This window comes from Urocitellus parryii, chromosome 9, assembly GCF_045843805.1.
Source record: "Urocitellus parryii isolate mUroPar1 chromosome 9, mUroPar1.hap1, whole genome shotgun sequence".
NCBI classification, from domain to species: Eukaryota; Metazoa; Chordata; class Mammalia; order Rodentia; family Sciuridae; genus Urocitellus; species Urocitellus parryii.
In genome coordinates, this window is record NC_135539.1 from 45,696,838 (window position 1) to 45,722,184 (window position 25,347).

Consider the following 25,347-nt stretch of genomic DNA (forward strand, 5'->3'; position numbering starts at 1 on the left):
TCCTGCTGCTCTGCTCTTGCAGAGCAAGAAGCAAATCAGGGAAGACCGATTCCACAGGCTTCTTCTAATTCGTTACTTTATCTTAATTAAGGACATCTGTCTGTCACCTCAGCGTTTTCCTACCCCTTGTGTGGGGAGCTAGGCACTGCATGAAAGCAGTGAGGGTGGAACGCTGGGCACCAGCAGGAGAGAGGAGGGGCGGGACGTTGGGCGAGGCCACGAGGGGCGTGGCCACAGGCGCGCCTTGGGCGGAGCCTGGGAAATTCCCCGGCAGAGGCGGGGAGCTGGCGCTGTGGTCAGCTGAGCGGCGCCGGGCGGGTCGCGAGGCTGATCTTAAGCCCCCGGGCCCCGCCGCTCCGGTCCCCGCCCTCGGCCGGTCTCCCAGACGGCGTCCACATCCGGGCCGGGAGCTCTCCTCCAGGGGCACGATGCCTAGGGGTCAGTGACATCGAGAGAAGCCGATCGCCGGCGGCCGGTGAGCTGGGGTAGGGAGCGACAGGGACTGGGCGGGGGTGGTGGGGTGGGGGGGTGGCTCCTTCCTTGGGGAGTGCTTCTCGCCCTGGAAGCAGTTCCCCCCTCTCGGCTTCTGCGGCCTGAGCTTGCCAGGTGAGGATGACGAGGGTTGGGGCGGCCATGGGGCATACCTCCCGTGGGACAACTGCCTTGGGAGGGTTTTCAGGCCTCGGATCATGACCTGCTGTGAAAGGGCGACCGGTGCGGCCACCCCAGAGGGTCCCTGAGCCCCGGAATAGTAAAAACAGTGGCTTGGTTAGCTGCAGGTGACTTCCTCTGCAAGTCAAGGAGGTGTTTTGAGGGTAATGTCCTCTTGTAGGAGGAAGTGGTTAAAGGTGCACTCTTGGAAGACATGAAAACACTATCAACGAGGTGTTCCAGGAACAGTAAAGAGTAGTGACCCCTCTCCAAGGTGGTGGGCTCTCCGAGGTGGTCAGCTCAGAGGAGTCAACGTAAACCGTTGTGTCTAGGAAGGTGTGTGATCTCTCTCTCTGAAATCTACATATATATGTAGATTTTACTTTATGTAGCTATACAGATAGATATACAGCAGAGGGAGAGAGGATGAATATTTGATGAGCTGACAATCTCAAAGGAATTGCTTTTAAAGGCAGAAATGTGTAAGATGAGGCAATAAACAGGCTCAGAAGAAATGAAACCTAGCTTCTGGCCAGGCCTTGCTACCAAGAGTACTGTTTATGGAAATGTGTGCCACAGAGATGTTTAAGGATGAAATGGACAATTAAAGCCTTAGGGAAAGACTTACACAGAAGACAGTGTCAGGATGCCCAGAGGCTTAAGAATTGACTAGCAGAGCAGCACTGTAACAAGAGCAGCCAGCCACCTGGCTCTTTTAACCTAGGGAAAGAAGAGGTGGGGAGCCAAGGCTGCCTCCCAGGACCGGCCTATTTGTATTATACTAGAGAAGACCCAGAGCAGAAGCCAAGGCCAGGGACTGCCCTGGAATGGACAAGACAAGTGCAGTTTGAGTGTGGTTTGTAGTGGACAAGGACTGATTTGAGTCTGAAGGGTATTTGATCTGTTTTTTCACTGAATCTGTTTTAGGAGTTCTTTATATAGTGTGTACAACACTATAAAAGTAACACCGTCTTTGTTTTACAACAAAACTTTAACCTGCATATTATGATACAGAATTGAGGTTTCCCTCCAAATAAACTTGAAAGGAATTTATCAGTGTATTACTTTCTTTCTGATTCTCAAATAGTAGCACGTAGGTGTTCTCACCATGAAAAATACCCAGTGATCCTCAAACCTGCTTATCTGAATTTTATAGAGTTGGCCTATTTAATAAATTCTTTAGAATTTATAGACTGGTAAACAAAAAGCAAAGGGAAAAAATTAAAATCTTAAAAATAAAATCCATTTTAAAAGTTTTCATTGTTTCCACTTCAACATGAGTATTGCAATGGAGCATGAGAATATGTTATGAGATAGTATTTTGATGCCTTTGCAGTGATATAAAAAGCAATTTTGATTTTTAAAATTGGTTTTAAGGTTGATTTAAAAAAAATCTGGAAATGAATGCCATAGAACTCTAGGAAAACATAACAATACCAGCATGTGAGGTTTGTCATTTATACAGCAGAAAACACTTTACAGGTATTAGACTTAAAAATACTTCATTATGCTGTATTTTCTTTTCATTTCAGCAAACATTGTTTGGAAGCCTGCTGTATGCAGTCTTTAGTAAGAATAACACAGAGAGAAAATAGATGGGCATAAGATGACAACAGTAAGTTTGGGGAAGGAAGGCCAAGGAAGTAGAGACACAAATTGCTCTTGGGTGCTTAAGAGAAGAAAGAGTTCATTTGATACAGGACATCATATTTGAGATGGAGTCAGAGATCTAAGGCAAATGACAAAAGAGAGACAACGGTACAAAGGCTAAGAACACAGAGAATTGTGAGCCTTTCTGTGTACTTGAGGATAAGTAGTTTGGTGACAGATGACACCGTGGATAGGTATGTTGAGCCTGGACCTGAAAGGCCATATTTGTCTTGCCAGAATTCTGTCTAATAAGAATAGTTGTACTCAGGTAATGACCTCATGTTATAGAAGAGACAATGGAACTGAAATGGAAAGAGATAAAAGTCAGACCATTTAAAGGCAGCTATTAAAATCCATTCAATAAGGATATATTGAACCTTTCATTATATGTTTTACGTAATGTCCTCAGGGCTGGGGGTACAGCAGTAGACAAAAAGTAAACAAAACAAATAAAAAATCCTGTTCTCAATGGTGGTCAGAATTTCCAAAGTCCAGGCAAACTAAGAAGGGCCTGAGCTAAGCTTATGGGGATGGAGAGGAGGTTGAGAAGCATTTAGTGGGTGGGAGAGACTACTATTTGAGGATCCATTATACTTGACAGAGAGGGAATTCAAAGTATCAAGCATCACTCCCAGGTTATCTTGGTGACTAGGTTAAAGCTGTTTCTGTTTTCTGTGTAATAGGAAGATACTATATCAAACTAGAATTTCTAGTATATAATGGTAAGCCTTCTTTTATAAATACTCGTAAGTTCTTTTTCCAGTGTGGTGATGGGTTTAGCTGATGCAACCTTGGAATCTTAGCCCCTCTGTGAATACATACTGGTAGAGCCAACTATACTTCCAAGAGCCAACTATTATCTCTGATCAAGAAACAAGTTTTTACTTTAAGACTAATTTATCCCAGGCTCAGGAGACTGAGGCAGGAGGATTAGGCAGCTATTGGTTCAGAGCCAGCCTCAGCAATTTATCGAAGCCCTAAGCAACTTAGTGAGACCCTGTCTCAAAATAAAATATAAAAAAGGACTGGAGATGTAGCTCAGTGGTTAAGCACCCCAGGGTTCAATCACTGGTACCAAAAACAAACAAACACAACAACAACAAAAAAATGTGATTTATCCATGTAGGAATTGAACCCATGAATACTTCAGTAGCAAATTTGAAGGCACAACTGCATCAGGGTAAGGGCCTAAGCTTATTTTGTGTCTAATGTCTAGTGGGTAGAAGCCAGTGTAAAGTAAATTCTACTTAACACATTACAATTTTCTGGCCATCAGCCATCCTGTAATAGAAGAGACAGTGCCCACAACTTGAATTATTGCTCATGTTTTCTGTCATTGAAATATTCAAACCTGTTTTGTGAGCATGCATTGTGGAAACTAGACAAGACATTCTTGCTTTGAATAAGAAGTTGGACTAAATTATCTCTAAGGCCAACTCAGGAATGAGTTATGTCCATGTCTCCAAGGTCAAGTCATTTCTATAATTACTTGATATTCTGGAATTAAAAATAAGAATATGATGTTAGGAATTCAGGTAGCAGATCTAAGAATAAAATCTAGATTTTTGCTTTTGACCTTCTACCTACCGGGTAGTTCTCAGTCTTCCTTACTGGTGAAATCTTGACAAATTCTGTGCTCAATCCTTCCATTATTAAATATCACTTTTTCTGAGAACTGACACACTTCAGATTGAGGTCATTTAGATTATTATGAGAAAATCTGTTATTAGATAGACTCTTGGACTAAATGACATTGTTCCAATTTCTGTAATCTCTGAATATATGTACAAAGATTTATAATATACCTCTGTGTTTGCCCACTTGAAGGTTTCTCAAGGTGATGTTAAAACTTAATTTTAAGTTTTCCCTAACTGGCATTTCTACCAATAGATATTTCACATGTGCACTCTACAGTGATCACTCATAATAATTCCTCCAGAACATTCTAAAATCATAAAGTGCCCTTTGAGTCATCCAAAATTATTTTATATTAAATTACTGTTAGTAAAATTTTGATAGAATCTATATGCTATGGTTATCGTGCATCCTAACTTCTTATCTACTATAACATTTGAATTAAAAACTAATTTTTCCTAACAATATTGGATAAAAATAGTTTGCTGTAACTAGGACAGGTATATGAATTGGTGAGAGACATGCTCATGAGGGTGTGTCTATGTTGAAGGGTAAAGTAGGACTATAATCTTAGAAACCAAAGAATACCTTTCACAGGGTTGCTGAGCTGAGAGCAACAATGAAGCATATCATCTGCTAAACCAGTCAGTGAGTTATCACAACAGGTCAGGTGACTTCCCAAGGCCACACATTTGGCTAGTGGTATAAGTGCTTTTCTACTGCCTCTTTTAGCACAACCCAGCTTTTTACAATATCCTTATAAAACCTGGACAATCTGAAAAAGCTGGAAGCACTGATATAACAACTAGAACTGGTTTTACCTTTATTATGGTTTATCTGTAGACTTGGTAAAGGTGTCAAGGAAGGTCAAGGAGGAAAACATCTGAATACTTTTCAAGGGAACATCCCTTTCCCTTCCCTTCCCCTTTTCCTTTCCCTTTCTATTCCTTCTCCCTTGGAAAAACAATTAAGGGAAAATTTGTTCATATGAAAAGACAAAACTGAGAACATCTCTAGATAAGTGTTTAGATATTTTAAAAAATATTTTGGGCTGCAGGTGTAGCTCAGTAGTAAAGCACTTGCCTAGCATGCACAAGGCCTTGGAGTTGATCCCTAGTACTAAGAGAAAAAAAAAATGTGTCTGTGTGTGTGTCTGTGTGTGTGTGAGAGAGAGAGAGAGAGAGAGAGAGAGAGAGAGAGAGAGAGAGAGAGATGCACCCTTGCAAACTATAATGTAATTGAGGAATACCTAAGGAATTTTATATTGGCTGATGAATTACACATTTAGGCCTATTACCTGGAAGTTTATTATTCCTCTGCAAAATAGGTATGAACACTGTTATCAGAAAACCCCATTTAAAAAAAAGGAAAAACCTCATTTTAATGAAATGTTGACACCAAGATCATTCTGTACAGAAATAAATTCATGGAAAGTCATAGACATTGGCAGTTTCTTTTCTTCCTTCCTTCCTTCCTTCCTTCCTTCCTTCCTTCCTTCCTTCCTTCCTTCCTTCCCTTCCTTCCCTTCCTTCTCTTCCTTCCCTTCCTTCCCTTCCTTCCCTTCCTTCTCTTCCTTCCTTCTAGAAGAGCAGTCTGCTTTAGGTCCTTGATGCTAAATGATGGAACATTTTAGCATAATATCTTTTTTCTAGATCAATTTAGTTGTGTAAGACATAAATGCAAGAGGTTCAGAATTGAGTAAAATGCTTTATCAGTGTTTTCCATTCATAAAGTTGCCATTCTCGGGACTAGTTCATGAGTATGCATTTCTTTGTGCTGACTGCTTTAGGTAGAAGTCACATGGCTAGTGGCACTGCAGGACCTGCTGTCTCTATTGGTGGTAGCATTGTCTCTGATTGCCTACAAGTTCTTCCCTACCAAAATCAGTGTGCCATCCTCTGATTTCCAAAGCACAGGCAGAGAGTTGAAACCCTTGCCTCTTGTTATATTGTAGAAGGCAGTTCTCTTGCCTCTTGTCTTGCAGTGACTGATTTCATGCACAATTCAAAGGGGCCACACAGGCTCTGTAATCATGAGGAGCTGATGGGTCTGAGAGCAATGTCTTTCTCCCATTAAAAATGGGCTTGCTTACTTCTTCATCCTAGGGTCTTCTTTGGTGTCAGTGGCTTTTGTTTAGCTTTATAATCCATCCACATCAGTTCTTGATGGAAAAAAAAGTGTGAAGATGAAATTTTTTTCACATAGCAAATATCCAGTCATGGAATGATGTCCCTGTTTGTCTGGGTGGTACATAATAAAGAAATAGAGTTGGTATGTACTGGTATCTTGTATTTTTAAGTCCACACTGACCCGTTTACAAAATAAAGTCATATGAGTAGAAATATTTTCAGAATACAAAATAGAAAGATGTCTTAAAATTTTTTGGTATATATTTTGCAAAATATGATATTGAAGGCCATGTATTTAGTAGCACCTTTATTGTATGATAGGGTGAGTGTGGAAATCATCTTTTGATACTTGTTTGTGCCACTTCTTTGCCATGAACAAGCTGTATACCTCTGTGAACTCAGTTTCTTCATAGTAAAATAGCTACCTGGGTGACTTTTAATGAAGAATGTAGAGGCAATGACATGTTTGGGTGGTGTTTTAACACAAATTAAGCATTGAAAAAAATGTTAAATCTCCCCTTCCCTTTTAACCAAAACTACGAAAAATAAATATATGAAAATTAACAGTTTTACTGAGATATAATTCACATACCATATAATTCACTCAAAGTAAGGAGATTTGAACTTAAAGATCTGCATGGGAAAATTTAATGATGCTTTGCCCATGTCTACACATACCCTTCCTTCTCATTTTCCAGTCTCTTATTGTATCCCTTTGTACACTCATGTATACACGCATGCATGTTTCCCTGAAACTGGGATATGCCTTTTTGTTTAAAACAAAAAAAGAATTTAAAAAGTTCAAAATGCAAGTGGTGAAAGTTGGCAACTTTGGAAATAAATATTAGTAATTATTAATGGATCTGTGAGACTCAAGGACACCCTTGGTAGAGGGGACATGGCTAGATTTTCAGTTTGTGGCTTTTCCATAGGAACTTCTGCCATGTCCCACCAACCTCTCAGCTGCCTGACTGAAAAGGGGGACAGTCCCATTGAGACCACAGGAAATGGACCCCCCATTCTGGCTCACCCCAGCCTGGATACATTCACCCCAGAGGAGCTGCTGCAGCAGATGAAGGAGCTCTTGGTTGAGAACCACCAGCTGAAAGGTGAGCAGCCACTCAACCCGTATTCTCCACTCACCTGGGGCCTTTATGAAACATAATTCCTTTGTAACAAGTCTCCTACATGAGCCCAGATGGCTTTTGGTAGGGCTAAAATGCTTTCTGTCATTTACCTCTTGATAACGTAAGAATAAAACATATTCTGTCAGGGACTGGTGATGTTGGTCAGTAGCAGAATGCTTGCCTAGCATGTGCAAGGCCCTGGGATGGATCCTCAGCACTGCAAAAAAAGAAAAAGAAAAAAAATATTCTATCTCAGAGAAATAGTATAGTGACATTTAGTCTATTAAGGGGGAAAAGAAAGGAAAGCTTCTTTGAATACAGACTTAGTCCTAAATATTACCTATTCATAGGAAGCATTCTGATATGTCAAACTATGGCTTTTGACAGAAAGGGTGTTCTTATCACAGAGTGATAGGACCTTCCTTAGTCTCCTAGTTAGAAATGGGAATTTGGGCTATAGTGGAGGTATCCAAATCAATTTTTTTTTCTTGATACTTTGAGGACTAGAAATGTTCACTAGTCCTGTATGAAAGCAAAAACCACTCATTTTGATATAATCTTTCTCCTGCTGACCCTTGGGCCCAGGCCAAGGCTGGCCTGTTTAGATCCCGAGCCAAGTGGTGAAGTGGGCTGTGGGCACATTTGGTCCATTCTCCTGGTGTGTGTGACTTCCTCATTCTGACCCCCATACAGAAGCCATGAAGCTAAATAATCAAGCTATGAAAGGGCGATTTGAGGAGCTCTCAGCCTGGACAGAGAAACAGAAGGAAGAACGCCAGTTTTTTGAGATACAGAGCAAAGAAGCCAAAGAGCGCCTGATGGCCTTGAGTCATGAAAATGAAAAATTGAAGGAAGAGCTTGGAAAACTAAAAGGGAAATCAGAAAGACCAGTTGAGGTGAGAAGACTGATAAATTATGATGTTGTTTCTTAGTATTTTCAATAGAATCTTATTTGTCTAGACTCCTAGATGAAAACCTTTCATGATTCAGGCTGAACTAGTGTTGTATAAAGTGTTTCTGGTGAAAAAAAATTGATTGCAGTTTTCTTAAAATATGTTTTTAGTTTTTGATGGACATTTATTTATTTATTTATATATGGTGCTGAGAATCAAACTCAGTGCCTCACACATGCTAGCTAGGTAAGCGCTCTACCACTGAGCCACAACCCCAGCCCTTGATTGCAGCTTAAGCCTGTATAATCTCTGCTGGGGAAAAGAAATCTGAAAGGCTTTAACCATGTTGATTGTAGTCCAAAGAATACTGAGGCGATAAATCAGTGTTTCATATTCATTACAGCGATGCAGATGGACCTCTGCTTTGAACCATCCAATTGTTGTCTTTTAGATTATGTCTCTGATAAAAATCACATTTAAAACATCTACTATTCAGTATTTTTACTTATTGACTTTGTCCTTTCTCTAATCTAAAATGGAGATAATTCACTTTACATTTCCTTTTGAAAAATGACTTGTCAAATGCCACGTTGTGATGAGGGGATGGCTATAGAGTTGCCATGGTTAAAGAGAAAGAGACATATCACCCAAGTAACTTGGGAAATGTATTAATACTAGAGAGTAGATGTCAAAGATGTTAGTGAAAAACAAACCAGGACACATTTGAAGTCCCTGACAATATACCAAGGGTCACTGGTTATTGTTCACTTGGGTGGACATCTGCTATTCATTTTCTTCCAAGCTGGCACTTAATCCTTTGGAAGATGAAGTACTTGGTTGTATTAGGGAGGATGTATTCTACTTTTTACTTTGAACTTTGTTGATATCTATTTTATTGAATGGGTAAGGAATAGAAAGAAAATTAAAAATAATGGAAAAGGGGGGTGAATAATTCAAAACATGAGAAGTTGATTACAAAAATACTACAGTTCATATCAATGATCTTACTCATCATCCTGCTCATGGAATGATGAATATTCTGCTTGGATAAATTTATACTTGTATTGTTGGTAAGATTTATCATGCCTGAACCATCAACTTGTCTTACTGTTCAAAGAGCATGAAGTTGTTTCTTTGGGGGGGCCAGGAATTTCTCATTAGCTAAATATTGTTGAGGAAAAATTCTCTGAAGAAATGATCACTTAAGATATATGAATGATTTTCTAATCTCTGGAAGAAAATATCTTAAATTATGTTGCTTCCTTGGATTTTGGAATGTGAGCTGATTGTTGGCTTTAGCCAGCTGGGGCCTATCACACTGAAGCCAAGATAGTAGCTTCCAGAAGCAGTTTGTCTTTTTAAGCTATCTGCCTATGGGCTTTCCTAGAAGGCTCCAGAATTGGAAGAAGTTAAATCAGAAGCTGAAGCTTTGGACAGCTGGTTTCAAGGCAAGTGATCACAGGACACAAACTCCACATGAGGATGAACAGAGATCTCCCTTGGAGGTCTACCTTCCGATCCTCATGAGGCCAGGCACTAGAGGTTCTGTCTGATTTCACTGAATTATGCATTAAAATTATCTCCAGGAGTGTTTTCTACCTTAATTGTACAAATGGCTATGCAGGGTCAATAGATAGAATCCTTCTAGGATTCTAAGATGGCATATTAACTTAGGCACATTTTCAGGACAGTGGGAGGAAAGATTGTACAAATACATGAAAAGACAAATTGTGTCACATGAAGGTCAGTGGTAAGGGCTCAGAAGTGATGAAAGAGAGTAACAAAGAATGGAGTTGGAGTAAAGATCAGAGATAAACCATAGAAGCGCTAATCCAGGAAGCAAATGAAAGGATTTCAGTAGTAAATGAAGGGAAATTTGAAGGGTTATCTTATAAGGAGTTTCATGGAAAAATAATTGGATTTATTATTTCCTGAGGACAATTAAGGGAATTGTGAAAAAGAAAATTTAGACAAATAATCTGAGATTCTAATGTCAGTTTTTTATCCTTAATCCTCAAACACTTGTTTAAAACTCTATTTTCTCTCCTTATACTAAGGTGCATAAAAATGCTTTCTACAAAATGTCCTTAGAGAGGTCAAGAGGGCACACATAATGATTCCTAAAAAGGCTAGTTTTGCTTAGACTCGTTCCTGGTTCTAGGTGAGGTATACTTATGCTTTTCCTGTTTCATTCTTCACCTTTGTTTCTTTTGTGTGAGTCACTGCTGAGAAAATTTGCACAGCTTCTGACCTTTCCTTGGAACTTGCTTCTTGGGGTTCTTTGAGCTGCTTTCCTTTGAATGTGTGGTAGTTCCCAGCATGGCACTGCTCCAGCTGAAGGCAGAGTATCACCTGGGCAGCGGGAGGCCCATCGGGTAACAAGTCAGTACCTCATGGACTAGCTGGTTTGTGGTCCAGCCACGTGTCTTTCTTATACTGCTAAAGTTCCACTCTGAACCTTTGGGCCTGTTCTTTGTTTCTTGGGAAATCTTTTAGAGAGGTTGGGAGAGGAAAAGGATAAAACTCAGACAATGCTGACTACAAGTTATGGATCACTCATTTAAATTATTTGTTTAGAGATCATGTTGATAATAGTTAATTATGCTATCAGTTTCTGAGAATTAAGATTTTTCTTTAAAGGCTGGTCTGAAGAATTTGTTATTTTTCACTGAACTATTAAGATGCAGGGAATGCTGAAATTTTCTGGTGCTCTCAAGCATCTATACTTCCAATTTGGAAAGGGAACTAAATGAAGCATATTGTCATGCACATAAGAGCCTTGGAGGTTTCTTAGGGAGAGAACCAAGTATGTGGTGTCACATCTTCCCTTATAACCTAAGAGAACTGAGACCAGGAATTTCAGGGATTCTGTTCAAGGTCATACCCCCAGTGATGGACAGAGTATAGACAAGATCTGTTCTCCCTATTCCCAAGTGAAAATGCCATACCTGAAAAGGGTCTTTCTCCTGTGACGTTGACATATGCAGTCATTGCAACAGGGTGAACACAATGCATAGTAGGCACTAGTGGGATATTAGTGCTAATTATTGTTTTTATAGGCTAAAATTTATTTATTTATTTATTTGCTTTTGGTACCAATCTCTGAATTTTAAATTTCCTATTTCTCACCAGATTTATTTTTACCAACTTTCAAACACCAACATAGAATATTGTATCCACCAGCTTACATATTGGGAGGATTTGGGTCATTTCACTGTGTTTTGCTGTTATGGGACCAAGTAATATCCTTGGTGCTTTGGCTTCTAATTAGATATCATGAGTATAGGGAGAATGGGGATAAGTGGACATTTCTGGGGAGGAAAAAAGGTAGGAGTTTTTTTCTTTTTGTTTTCTAGAGTTTTGGTCTAATTCACCATTGCCAAAATCTGGTTGGTTCTTTTCATAATATCCATATTTCAATGTGCTGTGGAAGACTTTCTTTCTTTCTTTCATGAAATCATTTTAAATTTCTATTATTTGAGTACAACAAAAATAATGTAAAATGCTTGGCATTGTGTCATATGAATCCTAGCTACTCCAGAGACTGAGGCATGAAGATCTCAAGTTTGAAGGCAGCCTATGCAACTTACCTGTCTCAAAATAAAAAATAAAAAGTACTGGGGATGTAACGCAGTGGTAGAGAGCCACTGGGTTCAATACCCAGAAGCGCGCACACAGTAAAAATTTCCACCTTAAATGTTCTGTTAAAATAAATGTCAAGTAAGAGTTGGGTTTTCTATTTAAACCAGGGGACAAAGATATTGAAAACAGCCTTGTACATGAGTGTGAGGACAATCAATTTTGATGCATAGGCCCTTAGTTGTGCTTTACTCCTTGTCATTTCCAGGACCCCACTGGTGACTCTAGGCTTCCCAAGGTGGTAGCAGAGCAGGAAGTGGAACAGCTGAAGACCCAGGTGGCACGCCTTCAGGCTGAAAAGGCAGACCTGCTGGGCATCGTGTCTGAATTACAGCTCAAGCTGACTGCCAGCGGCTCCTCAGAAGACTCCTTTGTTGAAATCAAGATGGCTGTAAGAGTTTTGTTTTTGGTATTGTTTTAAGCAAACTACAAAGCCTCATCTAGACAGAGGAAACAATTACTACTATTTTTTGCCAACAATGGAAGTGAAATAATGAGGAAATTTTAGTGTAGCAATGATAAATTAGCTCCCATTTTTTAAGTACAATGCTTGCAAGAGTTTCCTAGCAAAAATGAAAAAATATAAATTACCTTTTATGACAAAAGATATAATCATTTTCCCCAACTTGTCTTGGCAAATTGGATGTTTTTGTGACTGACCTAAAAACAACTCAAAAACAAAAAAAAAAAACATAAAGCATGAACTTTCTGGTGATTTTTTAAATCAGGTCTCAAAGCCATGAGACCAGTTCACTCAGATGAGCAGAATTGTGATCAAATGTAGTAAACCAATGGTTTTTAAATACTTTTTAGTTGTGGGTTTCTCTTTTCAAAGTCTTATGAGGAACTAGGGAAATTAAAAATGAGAAGAGAGGGAAGAGCTGTTCTGGTGGTAGATTTGTTGCCAAAATCTCTGTCATTGTCCGAAAAGCCAATCCAATAACAAGGTCAGGATTTTGAGAAAAAGGAAAAAGAAGATTTATTGCTTTGCTAGCAAAGGAGAAACACAGGGGCCTCCTGTCCCAACAGCCGTGACTCTGCCCATCAGCAAGAACAGGGGGCTTGTAAAGAGGTTACTCAAAGGCTACATTCTGTGTGTTCTCTGGAGTTGTAATTCACTTGTTCATTTGGGAGGTAAGACCTTTCTGAGAACTTCTGGTACCATCCCCAAAGTCTGGATTACTTCATTCCTATGGTGAGTGTGTACTCTGCCTAGGATGGGGAAGAAAGGTAATCCTGTTTCCCCTGAGATTAGGGAGGACCCAGGAGAGAGGAGGAGAAAGAAACATGTCCATTTAAAAAATAAGTTGCAGTGGCAGAGCAGTAAGAATTATATTCAAAGCATAACATGACCACTGTTATAGGTTGTGGGGTATATAAGAACTGAGTTTGAACCCAGTGCTGTCAAAGTCAAATTCCTGTCAACCCAAAATGAAGTGAGCTAAGCAAGGTGGTGTTTATTGATCCCTAAACTCTTGTGAAGTGTCTATTACGGCTATTTCTGGATATACACATAGTCCTGTTAAAGAGCAGAATGGGTACGTAGATCATGTAGGGGCCTCTCTTTACATGACACTACAAAAGATTGGACAGTGAAGGAGAAAAACACACAAGGATAAAATCCTCTGTAATATAGAAGGTCATTTGAGCTTTGTCAAAGTGCAGATCTGATAAGGGAAAAGAGATAAATTGTGCCCTGAAAAAGGAAATGGACTTTATAGATCAGTCAGGGGTAGTGGGGAGCAACTTGAAAAACAGCTGATCTACTAGGTATTCTGGAATATTACTGTGGGTCTTCCTTATTCACTTACCACACTAAAGATTAATAGAGTTGGAAAATGGCTCTTAGTGACCTTACTATCCATGCCAAAATCAGGAGAAATTTAGGTTTGAAAAGGCTCCTTTACCAGAGTGTCCTTCCTGGAAGATTACTGAAACAGAAATTTGATCAAAGAGCTTTAACCTTCTGCAAATAACTGATAAAATTCAGGAAGCCAAAAGAGTATATCAGACTTCTCCAAATTAGGCTTGTTTTCTTACAGTTAACATCATCTTCTGCCTCACAGATAAGGGACAGTTGTGCTTGCCTCACTGCTGTGAACTTGAAAATACTGCACAAGATTTAGAAAGTGCAGCTCAGGAGGCTGAGGCAGGAGGATTGCAGGTTTGAAGCCAGCCTCAGCAACTTAGTGAGGCTGTAAGCAACTTCATGAGAACTTGTCTCAAAATAGAAAAATTAAAAGGGCTTGGATGTGGCTCAGTGTGGTATCAAAAAAAAAAAAAAGATTTAGGAAGTATATCTACAGTATCTATTATAATTTTTGAAGATTTCCCTATTAGTTTATTTGAATATAACTGCCTTGCAAGTACTACTTTAGTCTTACTTAACCTTCTCCATCCCTAAATGGCCTACGGTACATGCAAATTTCTAACAGGACCTAATTTGGCAAAAAAAAAAAAAAAAAAAAAAAAAAAAAAAATGTAGGTAAGCCTCATCCAAAGAAAATTGCCTCTTTGTCAACTTTAATTCATAGAGTTCTAGTATTTTACATTTTAGAGAGCTATATAAGAAAGATATGTGGGATTGTTAGCTGTGTGACCTTAACCTAGGGAAAAAGGAGAGATAGGAGATAAGCTTTCGTGTTTATGGAGTCAGGGTGAGTGTGTTCAATGAGAAGAGCCTGACCTTTATGCCTTGGCCTAGATATTTATAATCCTGACAGGGTGTGCAGACTGAGGGAAGAGTAAATTTCCATTCCACTTGAGTGACCCAATTTAATCATTTCACATTCAAATGTTGCGTAGTTTCCTGGGTTGTATCATCAAAATTCTTGATCTTTTCCCTTTTTCTTTTCTTTTGTCAAACAATTTGTCTTGTAGATATATTGTGTTAAATCCCTTTCATTTCTGCTTTTACAGGAAGGAGAAGCAGATGGAACATTAAAAGAAATCAAGAATAGTCTTGAGCCTACAAGAACAGACTCCATTGACATGTATGTGATGAAAGACTAGAGCTGTCAGGCAGAAAGATGGGGCAATCTTGTCCCTTTGAATCTGTCACTGGAGGTCAAACATGATGGGCTGGAGAAGTAACTTTTTATTGATTTATAGTAGGACCTTTCATTAATATTCAGTTTGAATGCTATTTAATGTTATAGTCCAAACTGGTGGAGAATAAAAACAATGTTTGGTGCCTTTTTTAGGCTGACTAATGCAGACTACTCTGTTGTAGGTATTTCATCTCCATCAGGTAAGAAGTGAAAACAGTCCTGCTCTCCATAAAAAGAAGATATTGCTTCCCAAAGACCCATGTTTGCTAATTTGTTTACCAGTGCTGTCTGACTTGGACATAAATGAGATGTATCACTTTTATCTTCCCTGTTCATCCCTAGTTATAAGCCAGAGTGACCAGTGCTGGTGATCCTCTCTAACGATTATTGTTAATGCTAGCAATCACTGTAGGAGTTTATTGAAAGTGCCTAGGTATCATATCTGCGTAGTCTCAAGTTTACCTGAACCAAGTAGATACTGAGAAACAGACATTTTAAATAATGAAAGGGCAAGACAGGTTCTTGCTAAATTGAGGATGGCCTCAAACTTGCAATTCTCCTTAGCATTCTAGGGAGTTGGGATTACAGCCACTGTGTCCAGCACTACATAGATTGTTTGTTTGTTTGTTTGTTGTGTTTGTTTTGGTGGTACTGGAAATTAAACCAGAGGTCTCACATATGCTAGGCAAGCACTGTACCACTGAGCTACATCCCAAGATTGCCTCATAGACTTTTAAAATCTTTTTTTATATAACTTGATGAGTGTACATAGATAATGACTTATAAAAGGTGAAAAAAAATTCCAATCATGTTTCTAAGCCCTTATATCAGAAAATATTAGATAATATTCTTTCATCAAACATGGCTGTTAGTATAAGTGAATATTATTCCCTTTTTTAGGTTAAAAATTCTTAAAACTTTTTTCCCAGGTTCTGTTTTTGGTATCAGAAGACTTTCCTGGAAGTATAGGGAAGGAAGAAAATTGTTTGACAATTTCAAGCCACTTCTTCCTCATTCATACCACATGCAAAGATCAGTTCTTCTTTTAAGCCACTGTGCTATTTAAAAAAAAAACAATAACAACCCTATATTATTTATGAGAATAAGAAGGAGTTTGAGATTGATTTCTAGATTTAGAGTTTGAGCTTTGGAGTCCTAGTAATGGAATTCAGTGTTGGTTCTTTATTAGATTTGTGAGCTCCAGTAGTTTACTGAAATAGTGCCTGCCATAGTCATCATAGTCCCTGAATGTTTTTAAAGTGGTAGCCATGGTTTTGTTTGTCATTAGAATGTCTCTATTCAATCATATTTTGAAGTCAAGAAAAATATTTGACAATATTGGCTATATTTCTCTTTGATTACTTGAAACAAAAAGAAAAAAAATGTTTTCTTAAGTAAAAGTGACTTTCTCAGATTTGGAGAAAGGCCACTGTAGTTTATTTGGCTGAGTTCTCTTTGAGACTAGATCTCTGGAAAGCGAGTTTGGGGGTCTTACTTACACAGTGACCATTCAGAAACAGCAAGTTATACTTTAAGGCTAGCTTCTCTGGAGTCTCACTGTCAGTCCCTACACCTTCCCCAAAAAGTAGGGAGGAGCATAGCACTATGGGTCTTGGGACCATCCATCTGTCAGTAGATGAGAATTAATTAGAGAATGTTCTGGAAAACAATTTGTTTAAGCTGGTCTCAGTTATATTGGGTTACTCTAAGTGTTGGTTTTCATTTTTTGATAAAAAAAACCTTTTAACCTTTATACTGAATGTGGTGGTGGTATCAATATAGGAGCAAATCTACCAAAGGTGCCAAGAATTATTTGGAATTTGAAGAATTAACTGTGAGCCAGCTCCTGCTTTGCCTAAGGGAAGGAAACCAGAAGGTGGAGAGACTTGAAATTGCGCTCAAAGAAGCCAAAGAAAGGTATGAGATAGCTTGACCTGAAATGTGCATACACTGTTTTTTAACAGCTTTATTAAAATATAACTGAGATACCACAACATTTCAATGTTTTCAGAATATTGTGCAATATTCGGTATTATGGTTGTGCAATCATTGCCACAATATAATTTTAGAACATTTTTTCCCTCATACCATACAAGAAATCCAAATCCCATTAGCGTGTCTATACAACCCATGCCTCCCAGTAATCTGCTTTCTGTCTATACATTTTCCAATTCTGGGCATTTCATATAAATGGAATTACAAAATATGTGATCTTTTGTGATCTCTTATGACTGGCTTCTTTGACCTATCATAGTGATTTTTTTTTTTTCCCGAGTACTGGGGGTTGACTCAGAGCCTCACATGTCTCACATATGCTATCAGTGCATTACATCCCAGCCCCCAATTATTATTTATTTGTTTGTTTGTTTATTTATTTTTGGAGAAAGAGTCTTGCTAAATTGCCCAGACAGGGTGATCCTCCTGCCTTGGCTCCTGAGTAGCTGGGATTAGAGGTGTGCAATATCATGCCCAGTTAGCATAGTATTTTTGAGGTTCATATACAATGTACCATATATCAGTACTTAATTCCTTATTGTTGCTTGTTTTAATTATCTTTTTCACCACTGTGAATAAAAGACCTGACAAGAACAATCTTAGAAGAGGAAAAATTTATTTAGGGGTTCATGGTTTCAGAGATCTCAGTCTATAGAAGACCAGCTCCATTCCTTAGGGCTCCAGATAAGGCATGGTGTAAAAGTGTGGTAGAGATGAGGCTCATATGATGATCAGGAACCAGGGAGAGAGTCTTTACTTGTCAGATACAAAATATATACCCCAAAGCAACACCTCAATGCCCACCTCCTGCAGCTACACCCTACCCACCTTCAGTTACCACTCAGTTGATCCCCCATCAGGGTATTAATTCTCTGATTGGATTAAGGCCCTCATAACCCAATCATTTCTCCTTTTAACCTTCTTGCATTGTCTCACACATGAGCTTTTGGGGGACACCTCACATCCAAACCATAACACTGCTGAATAATATTCTACATTGGATATGTGACATTTTTCCATTTATCACTTGATGAACATTTGCTGACTGTGAATGCTTCTATGAACATATGGATATAAGTGTTTGCTTGGACATATGTTTTTAATTCTCTGTGGTGTATACCTAGGGAATGGAATTACTAGTCTGTTTAATATTTGAGGAACTACCAAATCATTTTCCAAAGAGGCTATACCATTGTGTATTACCACCGGCAGTATATGTATATTCCACTTTCTTCACATCCATATCAACACTTGTCTACCATTTTTATTTTAGCCATCTCAGTAGATGTGAATTGGCATCTCATTGTAGTTTTGATTTCTAATTCCCTAGTGAGAATCTTTTCATGTTTTAATTTTCTTAGGAGAAATAGCTATTCAAATAGACTAGTTATTTATTAAAAGTATTATTTGCAAATATTTTCTCTCATTCTGTGGGTTGTTTTTATCCTTCCCTTTTCCCTTTCCATTTTTTTTTTTCCTTCATGTTACTGAGCTACTGAGGATTGAACTCAGCTCATGCTAGGCAAATATTCTACCACTATACCACATTCTCAACCCTTCACTTTCTTGATGATATTATTTGCAGTGCAAGAAAAAAAATTTATATTGATGTGATTTCTCTCTTTTAATCTTGTCATCTATGCTTTTAGTATGGTATCTCAGAAATCATTGTCTAACCCAGTATCACAAGGCTTTACTCTGTGTTCTGAAGATTTTTATTGTTTTAGTTTTACATTTCAGTCTGTGGTACATTCTGAATTCATTATTGTGTATGGAGTGATATAGAAGGCTAATTTCATTATGCTCTTGGTTCTGTTTCATTGATCTATATGTCCTTATGCAGGCACACAGTCTTGATTATGAGAGCTTTATAGTAAGTTTTGGAGTCAGTCATATGAGTTTTCCAACTTTGCTCTTTTTAAAGATTGTTTTGGCTATTGTTCTTGGTTACTTGCTGTTCTATTTGAGTTTTTTTTAAATATACCTTTATTTTTTATATTTTTATATGGTGCTGAGGAGTGAACTCAGTGCCTCACATGTGCTAGGTGAGCACTCTACTGCTAAGCCACAACTCTAGCCCCTCCATTTGAGTTTTAAGATCACCTGGATAAGCCAGGTATGGTGGCACATGCCTGTAATCCCAGTGGCTCAAGAGACTGAGACAGGAGGATCACAAGTTCAAAGCCAGACTCAGCAACATAGCAAGCCCCTGAGCAACTCATTCACTAGAGACCCTGTCTCTAAATAAAATAAAAATACAGAGCTGGGGATGTGGCTCAGTGGTTCAGTGGTTGAGTGCCCTTGAGTCCTATTCCTGGTACCAAAAAAAAAAAAAAGAAAAAATCACTTGGATGATTTCTGGGGGGAAAAAACAGTCAATTGGGATTTTTTTTTTTAGGATTTACATTGCATCTGTAGATACAGTTTGGGCTGTATTATCATTTAACAATATCCTGACTCATGAGCATGGGATGCTTTTCCATTTATTTGTATCTTCTTTAATTTCTTCCAATAATGTTTTGTATTTTTAATAGTTCAGGGATTTTTGGTTTTGGGTTTTGTTTGTTTTGGGAGAGCTGTTTGTTTTTGCAGTGATGGTGATTAAATCTAGGGCCTTGCACATGCTAGGCAAGTCCTGTTTTATACTTTTCAATACATCCTGCTTTTTTTTTTTGCAAAATTTATTCCCAAATATTTTAGTCTTCTTGATGTTATTGTAAATGGAATAGTTTTCTTATTTTTTGGCTTTCTCATTAGCATTACATAGAAATACAACAAACAATTTTTGTATGTAGATTTTATGTCCTGTAGCCTTACTAAAGTCATTTATTAAGTGCTAATTTTTTAGTGGAGTCCTCAGGATTTTTTTTATTACAGAATCAGACTGTATCATTAGCATATAGAGATAGTTTTGCTTCTTCATTTCTAATCTGAATGCCTTTTATTTCTTTTTCTGCCTGACTGCCCTGGCTAGAACTTGTAATGTGGTATTAACTAGAAATGTAGCATCCTTGTTTTGTTCCTAACCTTCAGGGAAAAAATTTCAGTGTGTGTGTGTTTTGGTGGAAGAGTGGTACTGGGTATTGAACCCAGGGCCTGTTGCATGCTCAGCAAATACTTTACCACTGAGCTACACCTCAACTCCAAGCTTGCAATCTTTTATCATTAAATCTCATGTTGGCTGTGGGTATTTATCAGTTGAGAAGTTCCTTTCTGTTTCTAGTTTGTTGTAATTTTATCCTGAAAGGGGTTTGGATTTTTTCAAATGCTTTTTATGTGTATATGGAGTTGATCATATGGTTTTAGAAAAACTTTTATTAATATAGTATATCATATTAATTGATTTTCAGTTAAACCAACTTTGTATTCCCACTTTGTCATATAATATATAATCTTTTTTATATGTTGCTGGGTTCAGTTTGCTAGTATATTGTTGAGGACTTTTATTTCTATATATAAGGGATGATAATTCATAGTTTTTTTGAGATATCTTTGTCTAGTTTTGGTCTCGGTTAATATTGATTTCATAGAATGAATTGAGAAATGGTACCTCCTCCTCTGGATGCATACACTTTTAAAAATATCCAATGAACCTTTTTATATGGAAATAGCTACAACAAAGCTGTTGTAAACAAAATCATTTAGACTGGTTTCAGGGGTACATTTTTGTGTCTTAAGCATTTTTAAGTCAGTAAGTTCTGTTTATAAATATACTTTTTACAATACAAAGTATATAGTGTAAGATACAGGGGAGGTTATAAATAGTTTTAGAGTTCTTGTGACTGGAACATTTAATCATAATATACTATGGCATAATTAATTCTCTCAGACATTATACGTTGCTTTTTTGTTTTGTTTTGCCTTTGTGGTACTGGGGATGGAACCCAGCGGCACTTTACCACTGGGCTCCATCCCCAGCCCTTTTTTTATTTTTTATTTTGAGACAGGATCTGGCTAAGTTGCCCTGGCTGGCCTTGAACTTTTGATTCCCCTTTCTCAGCCTCCTAAGTCTTTGGGATTATAGGAATACATCACCATGCCTGGCTTAATCTTATACTGCAGCACTTTAAGAAATACTTTCCAGAGCAGGGGATGTAGCTCAGTGGTAGAGCAGTTGCCTAGCATGTTGAGAGGTCCTAGGTTCAATCCTCTCTTAGGAAAATAGAAAGTATTTTGCAGTTGAAACAGTTTAGAATTTTAACTATAAGAAGATCTCTTCTTAAATGTTAAATATAAGGTTTTTTTTCCCAGATAGAAAAAATAACATGAAAGGCATGTCAATATTTGTCCAGTGTCTTATTTGGTGATCAACTCTTTTCAAAGGTGAAAAGGGCATGGAGGCATCTAAGTTTTTACCCGACACTCTACTATTCAGAAAAGTTCAGAGTTAATGTCTAGGAATCTACTACCTCCATTGTCTTCTAATGAGGAAATATATTCATCCTTTATTCTCAGTAAATCCCAAAACATAGTAAGTAGTACAAATAAAAGCATTCTTTTTATTATTATAGTTGAGTTTTAAAAGAAGATGTTCTGTGAATGAGACCTTTAATAGCAATGAGTAATCAGTGTGTTTGTATTTTAAAGGCATGTTTTTATTTTTCAAGTTCTATATACCATTCCAAAAAGTCAAGTTTAATAAGCAATTCATCTTTAAACCAATATGATTGGCCTTATTAGTGGAAGTATAAACTTGCTAGGTATAAATAATGATCTTTCTTATGAAATATATATTACCTACTTTTGAAAAAGTCATAGCTTTCTACTCTGATGCCTAGAGGTATTTATTTCTTCAGATTGTAGGTAATGAGTCAGGCTTGCCTTTGAGATGAAGTCCTTATGCCCCACATGAGCACCCTGTAAAGGTCTCTTTCTCAATAACTCTCAATTTCTGCTTTGTAACCATCTTTCTCTCAATATTTAACAACTGACAAGTCAGTAACTAGCTGCTGAGAATAATGTTCTCTCTGTGGGCATAGGATGTTTTCTTCCTAGATAAGGTAGGTCTGAAACCAAGGAACAAAATCACTGACACATGAACAACCTGGCTTGATTTTCACACACTATACACAGATATGATAAAAACACATGTGCAAGATATAACATGTCCTTTTCTGAAATAAGTAAATTTTCAAGCATTTTCATTAATCATAGGAAATAGTTGTTCTAAATGTTCATACCCTAAAAGTTACTCTGAAAATTTTTTAGGTGATTTATGGGGAAAGTGAATAGTAGATGACTACAGTTTTGCCAAGATTAATATTTCATGTAATCTGTGTGTTTCTAAACATACTCTGATAGCCAATAAGAAGCAGGAAATTCTATAGGAAATGTAGCCCTGGAAAATTAAGAGGTGGCAATGAAAAGTCAACTCAAGGTAAAAAATTTAAGAATGTTGGGGCTAGGGTTATGGCACAGTGGTAGAGCGCTTGCCTAGCACATGTGAGGCACTGGGTTCGATCCTCAGCACCACATAAAAATAAGTAAATTAAAATAAAGGTTTAAAAGTGCCTTAAAAATTAAGAGGGGCTGGAGTTGTGGCTCAGTGGTAGAGCAGTCACCTAGCACGTGGGAGGTGCTGGGTTCAATCCTCAGCACCACATAAAAATAAATAAATAAAGGTATTGTGTCCAACAACTACAACTAAAAAATAAATATATATTTCTTTAAATTAAGAAAGCTGGGGGCTGGGATATAGCTCAGTTGGTAGAGTGCTTGCCTTGCATGTACAAGCCATGGGTTCAATCCCCAGCACCACAAAAAAAAAAAAATTAAGTTGTAACTGAATTATAAGTCAAAATCTGTGTCCTGTGAGAGTGGTGGTGTAAAGGCTACCCTCTTGCCCCCCACCATCTGGTACTTAACCCATTTATTGGACTTAGCCAGAGACAGTGCCTGTACACCAATTAGATTTGGCAAAATTTAACAGAATCCAGTGTTATTTTACTTTTTATCATCACTAGGTCCTTATTTAAAAATCAGTTTTACATTCATATAATAAATTGTTCTATAAGCTTCTTAAAGAAAGACAACAGTTCTTTGACAAGCCATTCCAGCTACTTTTTCCTTCTTCTTAAACACTTTCAACATATTTACTTGGTTTTATTGATGTTTACCTTCATATATTAGGCTGCAATTGTTATTTAAATTTTTTAAAACATTTTATACATAATCTATTAATCTCCCACTATGCATGTTGAAGATTTAACTCTTTTACACATCATCAACACCACACAAATATGCTTTTGGATCCCTCCATTTTGTCCTTTCTCTGCCTCTGAAATTGATTATATTGAAATTTAGTTAAGATGATTATTTAGGGCACACACACACACACACACACAGCACACACACACACATACACACACACACACTTCACAGGTGAGCTATATTCTATGCCATGACCACTTTTCCTTTTGACAAAACTTTTTTTAACCTCTGTGTGTAATTCTTTTTTGAAAATTTGCTGCTGAGTGTGGTAGCACAAGCCTGTAATCCCATCTACTCAGGAGAGTGAGGTAGGAGAATTACAAGTTCAAGGCCAGCCTTAGCAACTTAATGAGACTATCTCAAAATAAAATTTTAAAAAAGGGTTGAGGATGGAGCTCAGTAGTAGAGCTCTTGCCTGGCATGCACAAGGACCTTAGCACTGCTTTATTTTTTGCTTAAATCTTAGTCCATTTTCTGCTGCTATGCCAGATTACTATAGATGCTTACATCTTAAACAATGTAAGTTATATGGCTCCTGGTTCTGGAGACTGGGAAGTTCAAGATAGCGGCTACTTCTGCTGAAGTTCTTCTTACTATGTCATAACATGGAAGAAGGGCAAGCAAGCATGCACAATAGAAAAACAGAGCTACTGTCATTGTTTTATTAGGTTCTCACTCCTGAGCATAAAGCAGCTTTAATCCATGCATGACTATACTGTTATGGTGCCAATGGCAATTAATCAACATTAAGTTTCAGTTTCAGAGGGCAACTTTCAAACCCTAGCACTGGTACTCTCATCCAATGAGGAAATCTCTTAATTACTTTAGAAAACATTGATAGCATAGTAGAATCTTCTCCAAGAATCTCACGTGGTCACTTCTGGGTCCTGCTGTATTGTAGTCATCTCAACATCTTCCTTTGGCATCATCCTGTGGAATTCCTTCAGCTCTCCAGTGTTGGATCTCATTTCCTTAATCCAGTGCCTTTCTTACTCTTTTACTAAGTAGTGTACACTACATCTCCATACTGAGAATATGAGGAGTATGTTTTCTGAGGTCTACTTATCAAAAAAAATCTCTCTACCTTTATACTTAATGGATAGTTGGGTTAGATACAGAATTCTAGATTGGACATTATTTTCTTTCCAGTTTTTGAAAGCATCACCTCATTGTATTCTAGCTTCTAGATTTACTGATGAGAAATCTATTGCTACTCTGATCCTTATCTTTTTGTATGAAAACTTTTTGTTTTTCCTCTTCTCTGGAAGTTCTTTGCTTTGTCTCAAGTATTCTGAAATTTCACATGTGCTCTGGGTGTGAGCCTATTTTTTAACCTTGCACCTTTCTGCAAACTCATGACCTTAACTGAGCAACATCCCCTGCACTTTTAATTGTTTATTTTGAGACAGGGTCTTGCTAAATTGCTCAGGGCCTCACTAAGTTTCTGAGGCAGGCCTTGAACTTGTATTCCTCCTGCCTCAGTCTCCTGAGCTACTGAGATTACAGATGTATCCTACTACTCCTAGCTGACCTTCATTTCTTGAAAAATAATCTCAAATTAAAGATTATTTCCTAGCCTCAATTTTCTTTTTCCTTTATTTGCCTTCCTAGAACCTACTATTGTTTTATTTTGAATTGGATCTCCTGGACTCATCATCTGATTTTCTTAACTTTTGCTCATCTTTGGCATCTCTTTTTCATTTTCCCTTTTCAGTTTTCATTTCTGTTGTATTGGGGAAGTGCTCATGCGTGGGTGCACATGTGCACATGCTTGCTTGCTTTTAATGTTCCTTTCTCAATGGCTGCGGTATATTTCCTATGTCTCTGGGGATAGCACCCCCCCACCTCCCACTGGCATATTTTACTTTCAGTAGAAAATATTTGTTTTATTTTAAGGTAATCTTGTCTGGAAATCTTGGCTGTTTGATGAGATTTAAGAGTAAGTAAGAGTTAGAAGTTACTTGAAGCTTTGTGAGCATCTGGAGGGAGATAAGCTGGGAGGTTCCTGGGGAAAACCCAAGTCTGAAACTTAAAATATTTTCCCTTTCCTGGTCAGATTCTCTTGAGAAGATGCTTCTAACCTCCTGCCTAAAGCACATTTTTCTAGATTCCAGTGTTCTTGAGATGAGTAGGTAAAGAAGGCTGAGGCCTTCAGCTGAATCTATGTAAATCGTTCCCTTTTAAATAGAAGGCCCAATCTCTCTGCTTAACTCTTCTGAGTCCAGAATCCTTTTTTTTATCTTCCAACACTTTTTAAACAGGTTCCACCTTTACCACATCCAGAGGTACCCATTACCCCGAGCTTTTTTGGAGTCTCCACAGTGTAAATCATGTTATTCCCTACTGTTGGCTTAGGGTCACCTTCCTG

General features: G+C 37.9%; 1 protein-coding gene across 1 annotated transcript in view; it reads left to right on the top strand.

The window, feature by feature from the left end:
* The first annotated feature begins 263 nt into the window (after positions 1–263).
* Positions 264–25,347, top strand: part of LOC113176548 (optineurin) — a 43,235-nt gene continuing 18,151 nt past the window's right edge. Inside the window, exons 1-6 of the mRNA XM_077802779.1 lie at positions 264–475; positions 6,998–7,174; positions 7,886–8,088; positions 11,933–12,115; positions 14,644–14,717; positions 16,557–16,691. Coding sequence (XP_077658905.1) covers positions 7,009–7,174; positions 7,886–8,088; positions 11,933–12,115; positions 14,644–14,717; positions 16,557–16,691 — 761 coding nt within the window. The 5' untranslated portion in view covers positions 264–475; positions 6,998–7,008. The remainder of the gene's footprint in view (positions 476–6,997; positions 7,175–7,885; positions 8,089–11,932; positions 12,116–14,643; positions 14,718–16,556; positions 16,692–25,347) is intronic.